The sequence below is a fragment of the Triticum aestivum genome, chromosome 1D (genome assembly GCF_018294505.1).
Source record: "Triticum aestivum cultivar Chinese Spring chromosome 1D, IWGSC CS RefSeq v2.1, whole genome shotgun sequence".
NCBI classification, from domain to species: domain Eukaryota; kingdom Viridiplantae; phylum Streptophyta; class Magnoliopsida; order Poales; family Poaceae; genus Triticum; species Triticum aestivum.
In genome coordinates this window covers 53,924,571-53,939,470 of record NC_057796.1, presented here as the reverse complement: position 1 = coordinate 53,939,470, position 14,900 = coordinate 53,924,571, and the positions used below count along the sequence as shown (strand labels likewise).

Here is a 14,900-nt window from a genome sequence, read left to right as displayed (position 1 = left end):
AAAAACGTTGATCCTCACCTTAGAAGGTTGGAAGAAATCGAAAACAACGTTAGAAGCTTTATGACTTTGCAATTTGAGCATAATAATTTCTTTAGAAACGAGCTTAAAGAACAAAAAAGCTTTATGGAGTACATGAATAAAGAGCTTGATGATATGTGTAAGGAATTTTATGGTTTGAAATCTCAGTTTGCTCATCTTGAAAACTTAATAGCCCAAATTTCGGATAAGAAGGCCACCTTAGTTAATAAGATGGCCGCCAAACCGGAAGAGCTAGAAGGTAATAAGGATGAAGATCTAAAAGTAATTGATGTGTCTCCTATTAAATCTCTGTTTTGAAATATGAATCCTGATAATGATGGGACTGGAGATGAGTTAACTTTAGTAAAAGGCGTCCCAATGACTCGGAGTTTTTAGATCTTGATGCAAAAATTGGTTAAAGTAGTATTGAAGAGGTCAAAACTTTACATAGCAATGAACCCACTATTTTGGATTTCAAGGAATTTAATTATGATAATTGCTCTTTGATAGATTGTATTTCCTTGTTCCAATCCGTGCTAAATTCTCCTCATGTTTATAGTCAAAATAAAGCTTTTACCAAACATATCGTTGATGCTTTAATGCAATCTTATGAAGAAAAACTTGAATTAGAAGTTTCTATCCCTAGAAAACTTTATGATGAGTGGGAACCTACTACTAAAATTAAGATTAAAGATCATGAATGCTATGCTTTGTGTGATTTGGGTGCTAGTGTTTCCACGATTCCAAAAACTTTGTGCAATGTGCTAGGTTTCCATGAATTTTATGATTGTTCTTTAAACTTGCATCTTGTGGATTCCACCATTAAGAAACCTATGGGAAGAATTAATGATGTTCTTATTGTTGAAAATAGGAATTATGTGCCCGTAGATTTTATTGTTCTTGATATAGATTGCAATCCTACATGAACAATATTTGGTTCTTCTCTGAATTCTTATATGTATGATTTGATATCTTTGCAAGTCTCTTCGAGTTATCAGTTTGGTTTGGCCTACTAGATTGATCTTTCTTGCAATGGGAGAAGTGCTTAGCTTTGGGTTCAATCTTGCGGTGTCCTTTCCCAGTGACAGCAGGGGCAGCAAGGCACGTACTGTATTGTTGCCATCGAGGATAAAAAGATGGGGTTTATATCATATTGCTTGAGTTTATCCGTCTACATCATGTCATCTTGACTAATGCGTTACTCTATTCTTATGAACTTAATACTCTAGATGCATGCTGGATAGCGGACGATGTGTGGAGTAATAGTAGTAGATGCAGAATCGTTTCGGTCTACTTGTCGTGGACGTGATGCCTATATACATGATCATGCCTAGATATTCTCATAACTATGCGCTTTTCTATCAATTGCTCGACAGTAATTTGCTCACGCACCGTAGATTATGCTATGTTGAGAGAAGCCACTAGTGAAACCTATGGCCCCCGGGTCTATTTTCCATCATATAAGTTTCCGACCTATTTTATTTTGCAATCTTTACTTTCCAATCTATATCATAAGAATACCCAAAAAAATTATCTTATTATCTCTATCAGATGTCACTTTTGCAAGTGGCCGTGATGGGATTGACAACCCCTTTATCACATTGGTTGCAAGGTTCTTATTTGTTTGTGTAGGTACAAGGCGACTTGCGTGTAACCTCCTACTGGATTGATACCTTGGTTCTCAAAAACTGAGGGAAATACTTACGCTACTTTGCCGCATCACCCTTTCCTCTTTAAGGGAAAACCAATGCATGCTCAAGAGGTAGCAATCCCTCTAATCATCTAAGTGATCATGTGATCCATATCAACTAAACCATGTCCGATCATCACGTGAGATGGAGAAGTTTTCAATGGTGAACATCACTATGTTGATCATGTCTACTATATGATTCACGCTCGACCTTTCGGTCTCAGTGTTCCGAGGCCATATCTGCATATGCTAGGCTCGTCAAGTTTAACCCGAGTATTCTGCGTGCGCAAACTGGCTTGCACCCATTGTATGTGAACGTATAGCTTATCACACCCGATCATCACGTGGTGTCTCGGCACGACGAACTGTAGCAATGGTGCATACTCAGGGAGAACACTAATACCTTGAAATTTAGTGAGAGATCATCTTATAATGCTACCGTCGTACTAAGCAAAATAAGATGCACAAAAGATAAACATCACATGCAATCAAATAAGTGATATGATATGGCCATCATCATCTTGTGCCTTTGATCTCCATCTCTAAAGCACCGTCATGATCACCATCGTCACCGGCTTGACACCTTGATCTCCATCGAGCATCGTTGTCGTCTCGCCAACTATTGCTTCTACGACTATCGCTACCGCTTAGCGATAAAGTAAAGCAATTACATGGCGATTGCATTTCATACAATAAAGCGACAACCATAAGGCTCCTGCCAGTTGCCGATAACTTTTACAAAACATGATCATCTCATACAACAATTTATATATCATCACGTCTTAACCATATCACATCACAACAAGCCCTGCAAAAACAAGTTAGACGTCCTCTACTTTGTTGTTGCAAGTTTTACGTGGATGCTACGGGCTTAGCAAGAACCGTTCTTACCTACGCATAAAAACCACAACGATTTTTCGTCAAGTCTGCTGTTTTAACCTTCAACAAGGACCAGGCGTAGTCACACTCGATTCAACTAAAGTTGGAGAAACAGACACCCACTAGCCACCTGTGTGTGAAGCATGGCGGTAGAATCAGTCTCATGAACGCGGTCATGTAATGTCGGTCTGGGCCGCTTCATCCAACAATACCGCCGAATCAAAGTATGACATGCTGGTAAGCAGTATGACTATTATCGCCCACAACTCTTTGTGTTCTACTCGTGCATATAACATCTACGTATAGACCTGGCTTGGATGCCACTGTTGGGGAATGTAGTATTTCAAAAAAAACTCCTACGATCACGCAAGATCTATCTAGGAGAAGCATTGCAACGAGCGGGGAGAGTGTGTCCACGTATCCTCATAGACCGAAAGCGGAAGCATTTAGTAACGTGGTTGATGTAGTCAAACGTCTTTGCGATTCAACCGATCCAAGTACCGAACACACGGCACCTCCGCGATCTGCACACGTTCAGCTCAGTGACGTCCCTTGAACTCTTGATCCAGTTGAGGCCGAAGGAGAGTTCCGTCAGCACGACGGCGTGGTGACGGTGATGATGAAGTTACCGGCGCAGGGCTTCGCCTAAGCACTACGACGATATGACCGAGGTGTAAAACTGTGGAGGGGGGCACCGCACACGGTTAAAGATCAACTTGTGTGTCTATGGGGTGCCCCCTCCCCCGTATATAAAGGAGGGAGGGAGGAGGCCGGCTGGCCCTAGAGGGCAAGCCCAAGGGGGGGAGTCCTACTCCAAGTAGGAATTGCCCCCCCCCCTTCGTAGTCCAAGTAGGAGAAGAAGGAAGGAGAGGAGAGGGAAAGAGGGGCCGCGCCCCCCTCCCCTAGTCCTATTCAGACTCCCCTGGGGCGGGGAGCACCTCCTGGCAGCTGCCCTCTCTCTCCCCTAAGGCCCACTAAGGCACATTACTTCCCTGGGGGGTTCCGGTAACCTCTCCGGCACTTTGGTTTTATCCGTAACCATCCGGAACACTTCCGGTGTCCGAATAACATGGTCCAATATATCAATCTTTATGTCTCGACCATTTCGAGACTCCTCGTTATGTCCGTGATCTCATCCGGGACTCCGAACAACCTTCGGTACATCAAATCACATAAACTCATAATACGAATCGTCATCGAATGTTAAGCGTGCGGACCCTACGGGTTCCAGAACTATGTAGACCATGAACGAGACACATCTACCGGTCATACCAATAGCCGGAACCTGGATGCTCATGATTGGTTTCCTACATATTGTACGAGATCTTTATCAGTTCAACCGCATAACAACATACGTGTTCTCGTTCCTTAATGCATCATTCCGCAACTAACTTATTAGTCACATTGCTTGCAAGGCTTATTGTGATGTTGCAATTACCGAGAGGGCCCCAAGGAGATACCTCTCCGACAATTGGAGTGACAAATCCTAATCTCGATCTATGCCAACTCGAACAAACACCATCGGAGACACCTATAGAGCATCTTTATAATCAACAGTTACGTTGTGACTTTTGATAGCACACTAAGTGTTCCTCCGGTATTCGGGAGTTGCATAATCTCATAGTCAGAGGAACATGTATAAGTCATGAAGAAAGTAATAGCAATAAACTAAACGATCATAATGTTAAGCTAACGGATGGGTCTTGTCCATCACATCATTCTCTAATGATGTGATCCCGTTCATCAAATGACAACACATGTCTATGGCTAGAAAACATAACCATCTTTGATAAACGAGTTAGTCAAGTAGAGGCATACTAGGGACACTTATGTTTTGTCTATGCATTCATACATGTACTAAGTTTTCGGTTAATACAATTCTTGCATGAATAATAAACATTTATCATGAAATAAGGAAATAAACAATAACTTTATTATTGCCTCTAGGGCATATTTCCTTCAGATGACATGTTGTGCGATCATGCACAACATGATCGTTGAGGATGTGGGTGAGGATGTTGCCCCAACTCTAGAAAATTTGAGAACATGGTTGATCCTATCGAACTTCAAGACCAACATTTGCCCGCATTTGAAGAGCTTATTCAAATGCATCAACAAATTTGGCATCGAGCAACTCACGAGCAGCTGAAGGAAGGTCTGATTGAGCATCCGTGGGCGATTAATGGGGACAACAATATTGGAATGTGATATTTGAACTTTTTTAAAATTTGAACTACTGTTGCATGTGGCTATTTGAACGTGTGGACTTTAAAAAAAAATAGGGAGGCCGGATGTAAGCGACAGTGTTGGATGGCCGCATGGACGAAAGCGGGAGGAAATTTGCTCTTGTCCCGGGCATCAACTTTCCATTTTTGGATAAACGATGGTAGATCTTGAGCATTGACTTAAACGAAGGCGCCAAGTGTTACTTGTACGGCGCATTTCCAGCTGTATATACTACTGTATTTTTCATGACCATTATTGCATTAATTACTTAAACAAAACTAGGATAAAGTAAATGTTCCATTGACCCATCGACAGGCTGGATAAACAAATTTCTAAGAAAATCTTAGACCAGGACAAATGCAGACAGAGTAATGATGCATGGTGGTGGGCTGGTGGCCGAGCTCATCACAGTGATGATGACCGGGTCGGTCGCAACAACGTGGGCAGGGCAGGCAGAGGAGATGACCCGCAGCCCGCAGAGCACCACCGGCCACCATCGACCGGCATGTTCCCCGCGCCCGCCCACACCCACCTGACCTGGATGCGGTCGGCGCGACCCCACACACTCTCCCACCTTCCCACCTCGGGCCTTGCCCTAATGGCTATATATATAACCTCCGTCGATCTCCCATTCGACACCAGACAAATCAGGAAACAAAGTGGCAGACATAGACAAGCAGAGCAGCTCGCGGATCGATCCATGGAGTTCGACAAGCGCACGGGGACGCCTTCTCCCCTTCTCCCCCGGAGCGCCTCCACCGTCACCTACTGGTCCGTCTCTCACTCTCACCCCGGCCGCATTGCATGCATCTCCGTCGTGTCTTCGCTTGATTGATCCGCGCGCCTGGCTTCTTGGTTTCTTGATGCGTTCGTTCGTGCCATGGATGATGGATCACCGTGCTGACGCGGCTTTGCTTGTCTGTGCGTGCAGCTGCGGGCGGTGCGGGTACGACCTGAAGCTGAGCTCGTCGGCGCGGGACACGGCGGGCATCGTGGGGGCCGGCGCGGGCGGGGCGAGGCGGCGGGGCTGGCGGAGCGCGGCGGTGGTGGTGTTCGACGCCATCGACGACGCGCGCTTCGGCCACCTCGACGAGTTCCGCTGCCTCGACCTGCGCGCGCGCCGCCTCTTCGCGCGCCGCACGCGCCTGCTCTGCCGCAAGTGCGGCGCCCACGTCGGCTTCGGCTACGACGACAACACCACCGCCACCAGGCCGCCGCGGTACCACATCAAGATCCGCGCCCTCCACCCCGCCTCCTCCGACGACGCCTTCTCCGGCGCCGCCACGCCGCCGCCGCCGTCCCACGCGCCGGCGGATCCGCGATCTTGATCTCCATTGCCTGACATGCCCGTGCGCACATTCCGTCCCTTTTTTTGTGTTTCCATTTTCTTTCTTCCTTTCTCTGTCGACGCAAACGGGAATTGCCGTTCGCGCTCGCTAGTGTACAAACTGATTTGATTGATTGGAAATTGGAATCAAATCTCTTTCTGATATTTTGATTGATTGATTGCTCCCTGGCAATTGATTGTGTCACTAATGTACAAACTAACTGATTGATGGTATTGAATTCATGCTTTAGTCAATTCATCCAGAAATGTAAACTCATGAAGAGAGACGGGTAATATATTTCAACATATTGAAATGGTTTTTTTAATTTGATTGCTCCCGGCGGACGCGGCGACGCAGCCGTCCCATGTTGCGTTTCGTTTAGGGCCAAATGGAGAGAAGGACTAACTGGGAGAAGTTTAAGAGAGTTGACTCATCTCGATTATTGATTGTATTTTGGATAATGATTGATGATCATGGGCATTTGACTTATTGAAGCAAGTGTCACTTAAACGACACACGCATTATTGCAATGTATACTCCTCACTTGTCACTATGATAAGATAGTGACTTGGTGAGGTTCTCGTTGACCAACTAAGCTAGGTACTGTCATGAATTGAAGTGGCATATATCATGGATTTCTGTAGGAAACTAGGAACCAAACCCGTGAAAAATACCAATGTTCTTAGTATTTCACACTTGTCAAATAATGCGGTGATAGCTCCCACAATAAAAAATGTGGCGATAGAAGAAAATTGTAGGAATTGGATGGCATGGTTTGTTCAATCCTAATTGATTTGAATACATGTAAATCCTTACATAAGTTGTTTGGTTAAACCACACGAAAAGCACTAAAAAATTTCCAAGGATTTACATGTATTCAAATCAATTAGGATTATAGTTGATCGATGGTGGTTAAAAAGCCCCTATCTAGGCATAAAAGAACATGTCGTGGAGGAAAAAAGCAAAGTCGCCCTTCTTTCTAGGGCGACATGGGTGGTGCCTCCACCGTATCAAATGCAAGTCCTCCTTAATGGGCCTCTCGGTGTCGTTTGCGTGCAAGTAGGTGGCGTGGTGGTCTTTGGCCGTGGTGGTATGGCTCTAGCATCGATGATCCCTTCCAGCCACTATGCGGCTCTTCAATGATGCTCTTAGTGCAACGGTTGTGTCTCATCTAGTGGCGTTGGCCACCTTGCTTGCTTGGACTAGAAATTTGGATGAAATTTTATTTAGTACATTCTGATTGATTGCTCCCTGGATGACACGGCGATGGAGCCGCCGCCCCATGTTGTGTTTAGGTTCGGTCCAAAGACAGGAAGATAAGTTTAAGAGAGTTGGCGCATCTCTATTATTGACTGTATTATGGATAATGATCGGTGATCTCGAGCATTTGACTTCTTATAGCAAATGCCACTTATAGGATGCATTATTGCATTATATACTCCTCGATGAGACAAGATAGTGACTTTAGTGAAGTTATCCTTGACCAACAAGCTAGATAAACTAGAAACTTCATTGGAACTCAACGAGTCGTAATGGTGGATATCCTGGATTTATGTAGGGATCAAAACCATGAAGATATCAATTGTCTTCATGTTTCATGCGTATCAAATAATGCGGTAATAAAGAAAATACATGATTGAATGCCATGGCATGTTGTATCCTTAATGAGTTGAATACGCAAAATGGGTATTGGAAGATGTTTGGCCACACCATATGGAAAGCACTAAAATATTTCTAAGAAACTAGGTGTATGAGATTGTTGTCATGGAACAAACGAAGTTTATATAGTTTATTTTATAACTATGCAAGCAAAAAAGTTTTAGAGAAAAGGAAAGAAAAAACATAAGGAATAGGATCCTCCAAACTTCATGTGGATTTCTTCGAATCAAAGAGGACGCAGAGGCGTACTTTGGATGACACACATACAAACACATCAATTGTAATAAAAATGGAAGAAAGTACCTCATATTTGGTCCCCCCCCCCCCCCCCAAAAACATAAGACATTTTTGTAGGCTATATTTTGATATGGAGGTAGTATTTATTTGTTTGAATTTGTATTCAAAGATTATTTTTCCCGGATAAGAACCGTACACTGCAAATTTCGTAGAGTCTTACTTTGTGCATAATATGCTCTAAGACAATGAAAGGCGAGAGTGATAATAATTGAGCATACGTCGAGGGTGATAAAAAAATCACTATCGATCTAGGCATACAAGAACAAGTCCGGGTCATTATTGCTCAAGCCATGCCACTAGGGCCATTGAGTATCGATCCACATGAACACATGCATGCCAGCTACACCAAGGAGGCCTCGTTAAGGAGGGTTTGCATATGTTAAGTCGGAGGCACCATCCACACATCACCACAGAAACCCAAGTGGCACTGCTCATTTCCCTCTCGATGCAACATGGAGGAGGAGCTACGGGGTCCTTGTCGGTGAGATTTCGCCAAGTTGTGATGTGATCCGTCCATACCACATATGAATGGATCAAAGGGGCGATGCCGTTTATATGGTGCGAACATGGACACTGATGGCATGGTGTTTGTGCCCATACAATCATGTGAATTATCTTGTGGAGAAGCCGAACTTTCCACTACTTTGTCATGGTTGGTGGCACGTTGGCCTGGTGGCGCCTATAGACATCGTTGTGGTCGCTGTTCTCTGTAGCTTTTTTTCTGCCAGTTTTCAGTTTGTAGCTTTTAGTGACTATTTTGTCATCGTGCTATTGGAGAAGCCGACATCTCCACTATTATAATAAAAAGATTGATGCATCAGTAAAATAAAATACTATAGCTCATTGTAAACAAGAAGACATAACTTTACTTTAATTCGGGTATCTAAGATACAATAGGACTCAACAAATGTTTTATTGTGTATAGAAGAAACGAGTGACTGTTTTCTAAAAGGTTGAAATGGATTGATATAATCTTTTATGATGTCGTACTACCGTTTATATTAATCTAAAAAGTAGTTACACTAACCTAGGAATCAAACAAAGAGCGTAGAGAAAACCGTCCTCAGGACCGTCCATGAAATATTTTAATAACATGGTACCTGAAAACAAAAGAGGACCAGCATCGCCACCGCCCCCGGATGAGCATGTTCCCGACCCCTTCCGCTCGCCTGGACTGACTCATCCGCTCCGGTGGGCGCCGCCCGCAGACCGCTCCCCACGCGTCCGTCCTCCCCTCTCCCTATATACAACACGCGCGCTCCATCTCCAAGATTCACGACTCCATCGCGGAGACAACCAAACAACCTCGTACAGCACAGGCGATCGATCGGCGCGGCCATGGAGAAGCCGCCGATCCCGAGCATCATCTCCACCGTCACCTACTGGTCCGTCGGTCCCCCTCCCTCCCTCCCTCGCCGCCGCCGCCGCGACTGCGATTTAATTTTCTTTCTGGTTGACTGACTGCATGCATGCAGCTGCGGGGCGTGCGGGTACGACCTGAGGCTGAGCTCGCTGGCGCGGGACACGGCGGGCGGCGCTGGCGCGAGGCGGCGGTGCGTGGGCGCGGCGGAGGTGGTGTTCGACGCCATCGACGACGCGCGCTTCGGCCACCTGGAGGAGTTCCGGTGGCTGGACGTGCGCGCCTGCCTCCCCTTCTCGCGCCGCACGCGCCTGCTCTGCCGCAAGTGCGGCGCCCGCCTCGGCTACGGCTACGACGACACCGCCGCCGCCGACCGCCCGCCGCGCTACCACATCAAGATCCGGGCCCTCCAGCCCGCCCCCGGTCCCGCCTCGGACCACGCGGCGCCGTCCGATCCGTGATCTGAGATCCTGCCGTATTCTTTGATTGCCTGTGCATGCAGCCGCATCTGTCTCTCTCTCCTTTCAATCGAATCTCCTCCAAAGTCGCTCGCTTGGACCCCAAGCAAGGAATGAAACAGACTGGTTGATTGATCGGGATCCGATTTTGCTTTCTGATATTTTTAAGCGGAACTAGTAGAGTGCCCGTGCGTTGCCACGGGCTCTTGAAATATTTTGCAAGAGTTACATGTTAAACTACAAATGTATAAACAATATAACACAAACACAATTATTAAATAATTGAAGCCCATTTTTGCAATGTAAATTGATAACAAAAAGAAAGATTAACGACATGTCCATGTAACAAACTAAGTGATGTTTCAACTAAACATTTATTACAAAACTATCCATATCTAGATGATGCATTTAAGAAATTCTTTCACAATATCAAGAAAGTTGTCTTTAGCTTCATTCCCATGATGTTTTAGCAAGTATAATAAAAACCGTTTCCTCAACTCATACCCATCCTGCACAAACAATATATATAGTTAGTATGAAAATTTCACGCCGAAGGTCTTAAAACAATACTCACCGCGCAAACCGGCTTGACCAATTTATTACCGCTCCACCAGAGCATAAAATAAAAAACAAAATAGCCAGACACATTCCTACAATTTTTTAAATTAATAATAAGAATATAGTGATCACAAAAATAAATGTTTTTATTATGAATTCATTACCCGTATATACTCGTTGGAATACCAAACGGAAACAAATGTTTTCATTTAGATATATCGGAATTCCAACCAGGCAGTTTTATTTCAAGTGCTTCTTTGGAATCTCTTGCAAAACTTTTTAATTTCAGTGCATGCCTCAAATTTTTATCCTCTGACGATTGTGATGTTTGAATAAGGTCCATAATATATAGACGACGTGCCTCTTTGTCGATGACATACAAGATGTATCGGCCGATGAATGCATAGGGAAGATAAATCTACAAGTGGAGCTATTAGAAACAACAATAAACCATGATAACAATAGACAAAATACTTTACTTACCATGTTGCACGATGAGATGTCGTTGTCCATCCCAGGCCAGCTATCAAATGATGTCGCCAACGTCTGGATAGTTTCCTTCTCGCAAAACTTCTGACTCGTGTTGACTCTAGCATCTTGGACTAAGTAAAAAAAGAGATATTGTTTCAAAATGTTGATACTAATGCCACATAGAATGAAGAGTTATGATAACTTACACAAAATCTTAGATCCATGTAGTGTATATAGGAGGGTCTATGAACAATACTCCCTCGTCACATGCCAGTATACGCACGACGGTGTTGAAGCAATCATTGTCCATAGGCTGCTCCATGTTAAGTATGCACTGAAGTTTCTTAAGACTTAAGCCCATTGGATGGGGTGTCGAGCTCCGGGCTCATTCCTTCCTAAAAATTGGATGGTAAGAAGAATAATAATGTACATGCGCACATTAAATTTTGTCTTGTCTAGTAGAACACCTGTGCGTTGCCACGGGCTTTTTTTCTTTGTTGATTGAACATATAAATATAATGTATACAACTCAGGAAAGTGAAAAACCGCATCCAAATAATAAATATGTGTCTCGTTACTCAAATTTCACATGTAATTCAACAATGTATACAAAGAGAGCAATGATAAGTATCTATTCCAACTAAGATCTATTTAATGTACTCGAGATATTCATGTACAACGCCGCTTGAGATATTCTTGTACAATGTCAGGAATGTTGTCTTTCACTTCGTTTGCAAGTAATACATATAATTAGCATGAACAATTTACATGGAAGATTTATGAATGTGAAATATAGAATACCCATCGTGCATTTTATACAGGACCTGGTTATATATTCTGGCCATATATATACAACGCAGTGTCTCACTTTATCCGGATGCCCCTCGGTGACTTTGCCATGGTTGTCTCCGCCGTGTGCGAACAGAGCATGAACTTTATTCTCCCAACATTTTGACACATAACTAAGGAAACTTAATGAAGTAAAAAATAAGACTTTTCGGTTCAACTTTTTTGTAGGATCTTGCATAGTCTTGCATACATAACTGGATCACCTCTAGTATTAAAGGCGATAAAAATATTTTTTCTATGACAACAAATTCAAACCTAGCCTGAGAGGACAGAGCACACACCAGTGAAAACAAAGATTAAGAACACAAATACTCAAATAAAATAAACCAAAGCACGAATAGGTTGGTGATGGCCTGCTCGGCTTGGCCCATCTATTCACGCAAGAAATTATTAACATAGTTAGACCCAGAAAGTAAATTTGTTTTACTTAGACTCAAAAAATGTTATAGTTCCGCAGATCTTAAGCACCTAGTTTTACGACAACAACCTCCTATAAATTTCTGTGCTCCAAGTTCACAATGACATGGCCCAACTAAAGCTCCTTCTTGTTCTTGTTCTATTCTTATCTAGCAAACTACCTCATATCTCCCAAATACTGACTAACATCTACAAACATATGCATAACAAATTATCACCACATCACACGGGCAGAAGAAAACATATACCTTAGTCCTAGTCGGTGAAGATGTTAGATCTTTGCACGAGTGCCCACCTACCTTGGTGTAGAGGGGACATTGTCAGACTTGAAGTGCTGCTTGGACGGTGTGCTCCCATCAGCCCACATAGCAGGGGCCACTGCTTGCGCCGCGCTCTCGGACACTGCTCTGCCACTGCCGCAACCACCAACCACAAGCCCCACCGTGAGCAGCCGACCAAGATGCTGAATCTTTCCATTAGTGCTGCGTTCAGGTGTGCAGTTAATCTAGTAAATTAAAGACATGGTATAAATTATCATTGAGCAATGTGTGGGCAAAAAACACCAGTTCGTGTACTTGCAATGAAGATTCTGAATTTTCAAACTATCTTGCTACTTCACACTCACGGCTGGCTTATCTTATTCTTATCAGTAACTACTGAATAATATATTGGCAGAAAACAACGAAATAGAAAGTCATTTGATCAGTAGATAGAAGCAGGAGCACATCTATAAAAACACCTCTAAAGCATGTTCATTAGAAATAAGGAACAACCTTAATACAAACGATGCAAACCTTAAGGCGCGTTTTTTTACAATATTGTCTCGGTCTGAGGACCCCAAATTATACAAAGTGCACCAATGCAATTTTCCTAGCTATTTCACGACATAAAGAGTTCCAGAACAACAACAACAAAGCTACTGAACTCTTGCCCCAGTTTTGGTCCATAGGTTCCAGTCTGCCCGAGATCTCTTCTACGTAAAAATTGTCCTAATGGCCCCTCCTCCCGTTTCTGTCAAACCAATTCTCATTAAAATTTCTCAAACTCTAGGAGGACTCCATAAACCTCCAAATAAGTGCTCATAAGAACCACACCCCAAGGGATACACATGAAAGAAAACAATGAACATTCTAGTAATCCAGTTAATGGGCAGTGTGCATAGGGAATCATATTGACTATATGATGTTGTGTCAGATGATGTACAAAAAAGCTTGGCAATACGATCAATGGCAGCATACTGATGCCGATGCCGCATTTTCATAAAGTTGTCTAGTCTAAACGAACAAGCATACCATGTTGAAATTTCTAGTGACACGATGATGTGAAACTGAATTGAAAACAGAATTCTAGTACTAAATATAAATTAAAAATACGTCTACAATTCACTTCCCTACATCAACTAAGCTTTAGTTCAAAACTTCAAATGCATGAATTTTGGGGAAGCACAGACTGATTCATGGATAAAGCAGAAAAGAATTGGCACAAGGGCAGTGACTGAATATTTTGTAGTGGTAAAGACATGCCTGAATATTTTTTATGTTGTCCTATCTGAAATTTCCATCTCCTTCACCTTCATCAACGTTGTGGACAATGTCTCGAGCATTGCGGACGCGACAGAACACAGAGGCCGGTGGCCGTGGCAGCGTTAAACCGCTTCTTGAAGCCGGTGCTGCCGTCGCGCAGGGCGAAAGTGAACACGCTGCGGCGGCCGTGCAGCTGTAGCCATTCTCAGTGATGTCGAATGCGTTCAGTGCTGCCCCAAGGCTGTGCCTCGTCATGGTGATGCTCACCTCCTGACACTGAACAATGTCCAGCACATCCCGTGCCTGACATCCATGGTTGCATGAGCATGCAGCTGCAACCTGCAAGTGAGCTCAACACTGAACCGTGCACCATGTACATGACAGTGCCATCGTATTCACAAGATTACCTGGTCTCTGGCGTTGTCCCTGTTGTTGGTGGGGATGGAGATCCAGCCGCGGTGCACCAAGCATCTGCGCAGGCGGCCTCACAAAGGGGGCCTTTGGGCGGCACTATGTCGAACTCAAGATCGTCGACCCATTCCAGAGCCTGGATCGTGCCGCGCCACGTGATGACCACATCACGACGCCCGCGCGCGGCCTTTCCCTCGTCCGTGGTGGATCCCGTCGCACCGTGTGCAGTGGTGGAGGCTGGATCCCATCGGGAGGGACAATAAAGGGCCAATGGCGGACGGATCTGGGTGGAGGGCGCAGCCATCGCGGCGCCGGTGGAGACCGTGGTTATGCAGCGTCGCAGGCGGCGATGCGTGCAGAGGAGGATCGCGGCGGCTCCTCTTGGACCTCGGTGGCGGCGGCTCCCCTTGCATCTTGGCGTCGGCGAAGTGCTCTGCTATGGCGGCTGGGGCAAACAGATCGAGGGGAGTCGAGGGGAGCCTCGGTGGTTCTCGCTCGAGCGGCGGGGGTGAGGGATGGAGCAGCGAGCGATCGCTGGTTTTTTTTCGTAGGTTTTTTTTCGGCCCTTTTTCTCTGGTGCGACCGGAGGACTGTCCTTGGATCGACGGACGTGGAGGGATCGCTGGTTTTTTTTGTTCGACGTGTCTACCTGAGGGAGGACGAAAATAAATCAGGGGAGGTGGGACGAAAATTAACCGGCGGAGACTACCAACTGAGACATTAGGAGTAGAGATTATTGGTCTTGACTTGGTTGCG

The 14,900-nt window shown here is 44.6% G+C and overlaps 2 protein-coding genes and 1 long non-coding RNA gene across 3 annotated transcripts; 2 read left to right on the top strand and 1 right to left on the bottom strand.

Moving 5' to 3' along the window:
- Positions 1 to 5,293: 5,293 nt before the first annotated feature.
- On the top strand, positions 5,294 to 6,399 carry LOC123180253 (uncharacterized protein At4g08330, chloroplastic-like). The gene is made up of 2 exons (XM_044592249.1): positions 5,294 to 5,584; positions 5,745 to 6,399. The coding sequence occupies exons 1-2, from the start codon at positions 5,319 to 5,321 to the stop codon at positions 6,139 to 6,141; spliced, it is 663 nt and encodes a 220-aa protein (XP_044448184.1). The 5' UTR covers positions 5,294 to 5,318; the 3' UTR covers positions 6,142 to 6,399.
- A 2,826-nt stretch (positions 6,400 to 9,225) lies between these two features.
- LOC123180254 (uncharacterized protein At4g08330, chloroplastic) lies at positions 9,226 to 10,056 on the top strand. The gene is made up of 2 exons (XM_044592250.1): positions 9,226 to 9,482; positions 9,573 to 10,056. Exons 1-2 carry the CDS (start codon positions 9,436 to 9,438, stop codon positions 9,916 to 9,918), a joined length of 393 nt encoding a protein of 130 aa, XP_044448185.1. The 5' UTR covers positions 9,226 to 9,435; the 3' UTR covers positions 9,919 to 10,056.
- Positions 10,057 to 10,172: 116 nt separating this feature from the next.
- Positions 10,173 to 13,333, bottom strand: LOC123180255 (uncharacterized). The gene is made up of 3 exons (XR_006490824.1): positions 11,151 to 13,333; positions 10,957 to 11,075; positions 10,173 to 10,424 (listed from the first exon to the last, which is right to left on the bottom strand). It is a non-coding gene; the product is annotated as an uncharacterized lncRNA (long non-coding RNA).
- Between the last annotated feature and the right edge of the window lie 1,567 nt (positions 13,334 to 14,900).

What these genes read in the sequence shown, in the direction of transcription:
- LOC123180253 (XM_044592249.1), top strand. Translation starts at nt 5,319, where the DNA reads ATGTTCCCCGCGCCCGCCCACACCCACCTGACCTGGATGCGGTCGGCG. An exon ending in GCCTCCACCGTCACCTACTG is followed by an intron (nt 5,585 to 5,744) that starts GTCCGTCTCTCA and finishes CTGTGCGTGCAG; the next exon opens with CTGCGGGCGGTGCGGGTACG.
- LOC123180254 (XM_044592250.1), top strand. Translation starts at nt 9,436, where the DNA reads ATGGAGAAGCCGCCGATCCCGAGCATCATCTCCACCGTCACCTACTG. An exon ending in ATCTCCACCGTCACCTACTG is followed by an intron (nt 9,483 to 9,572) that starts GTCCGTCGGTCC and finishes GCATGCATGCAG; the next exon opens with CTGCGGGGCGTGCGGGTACG.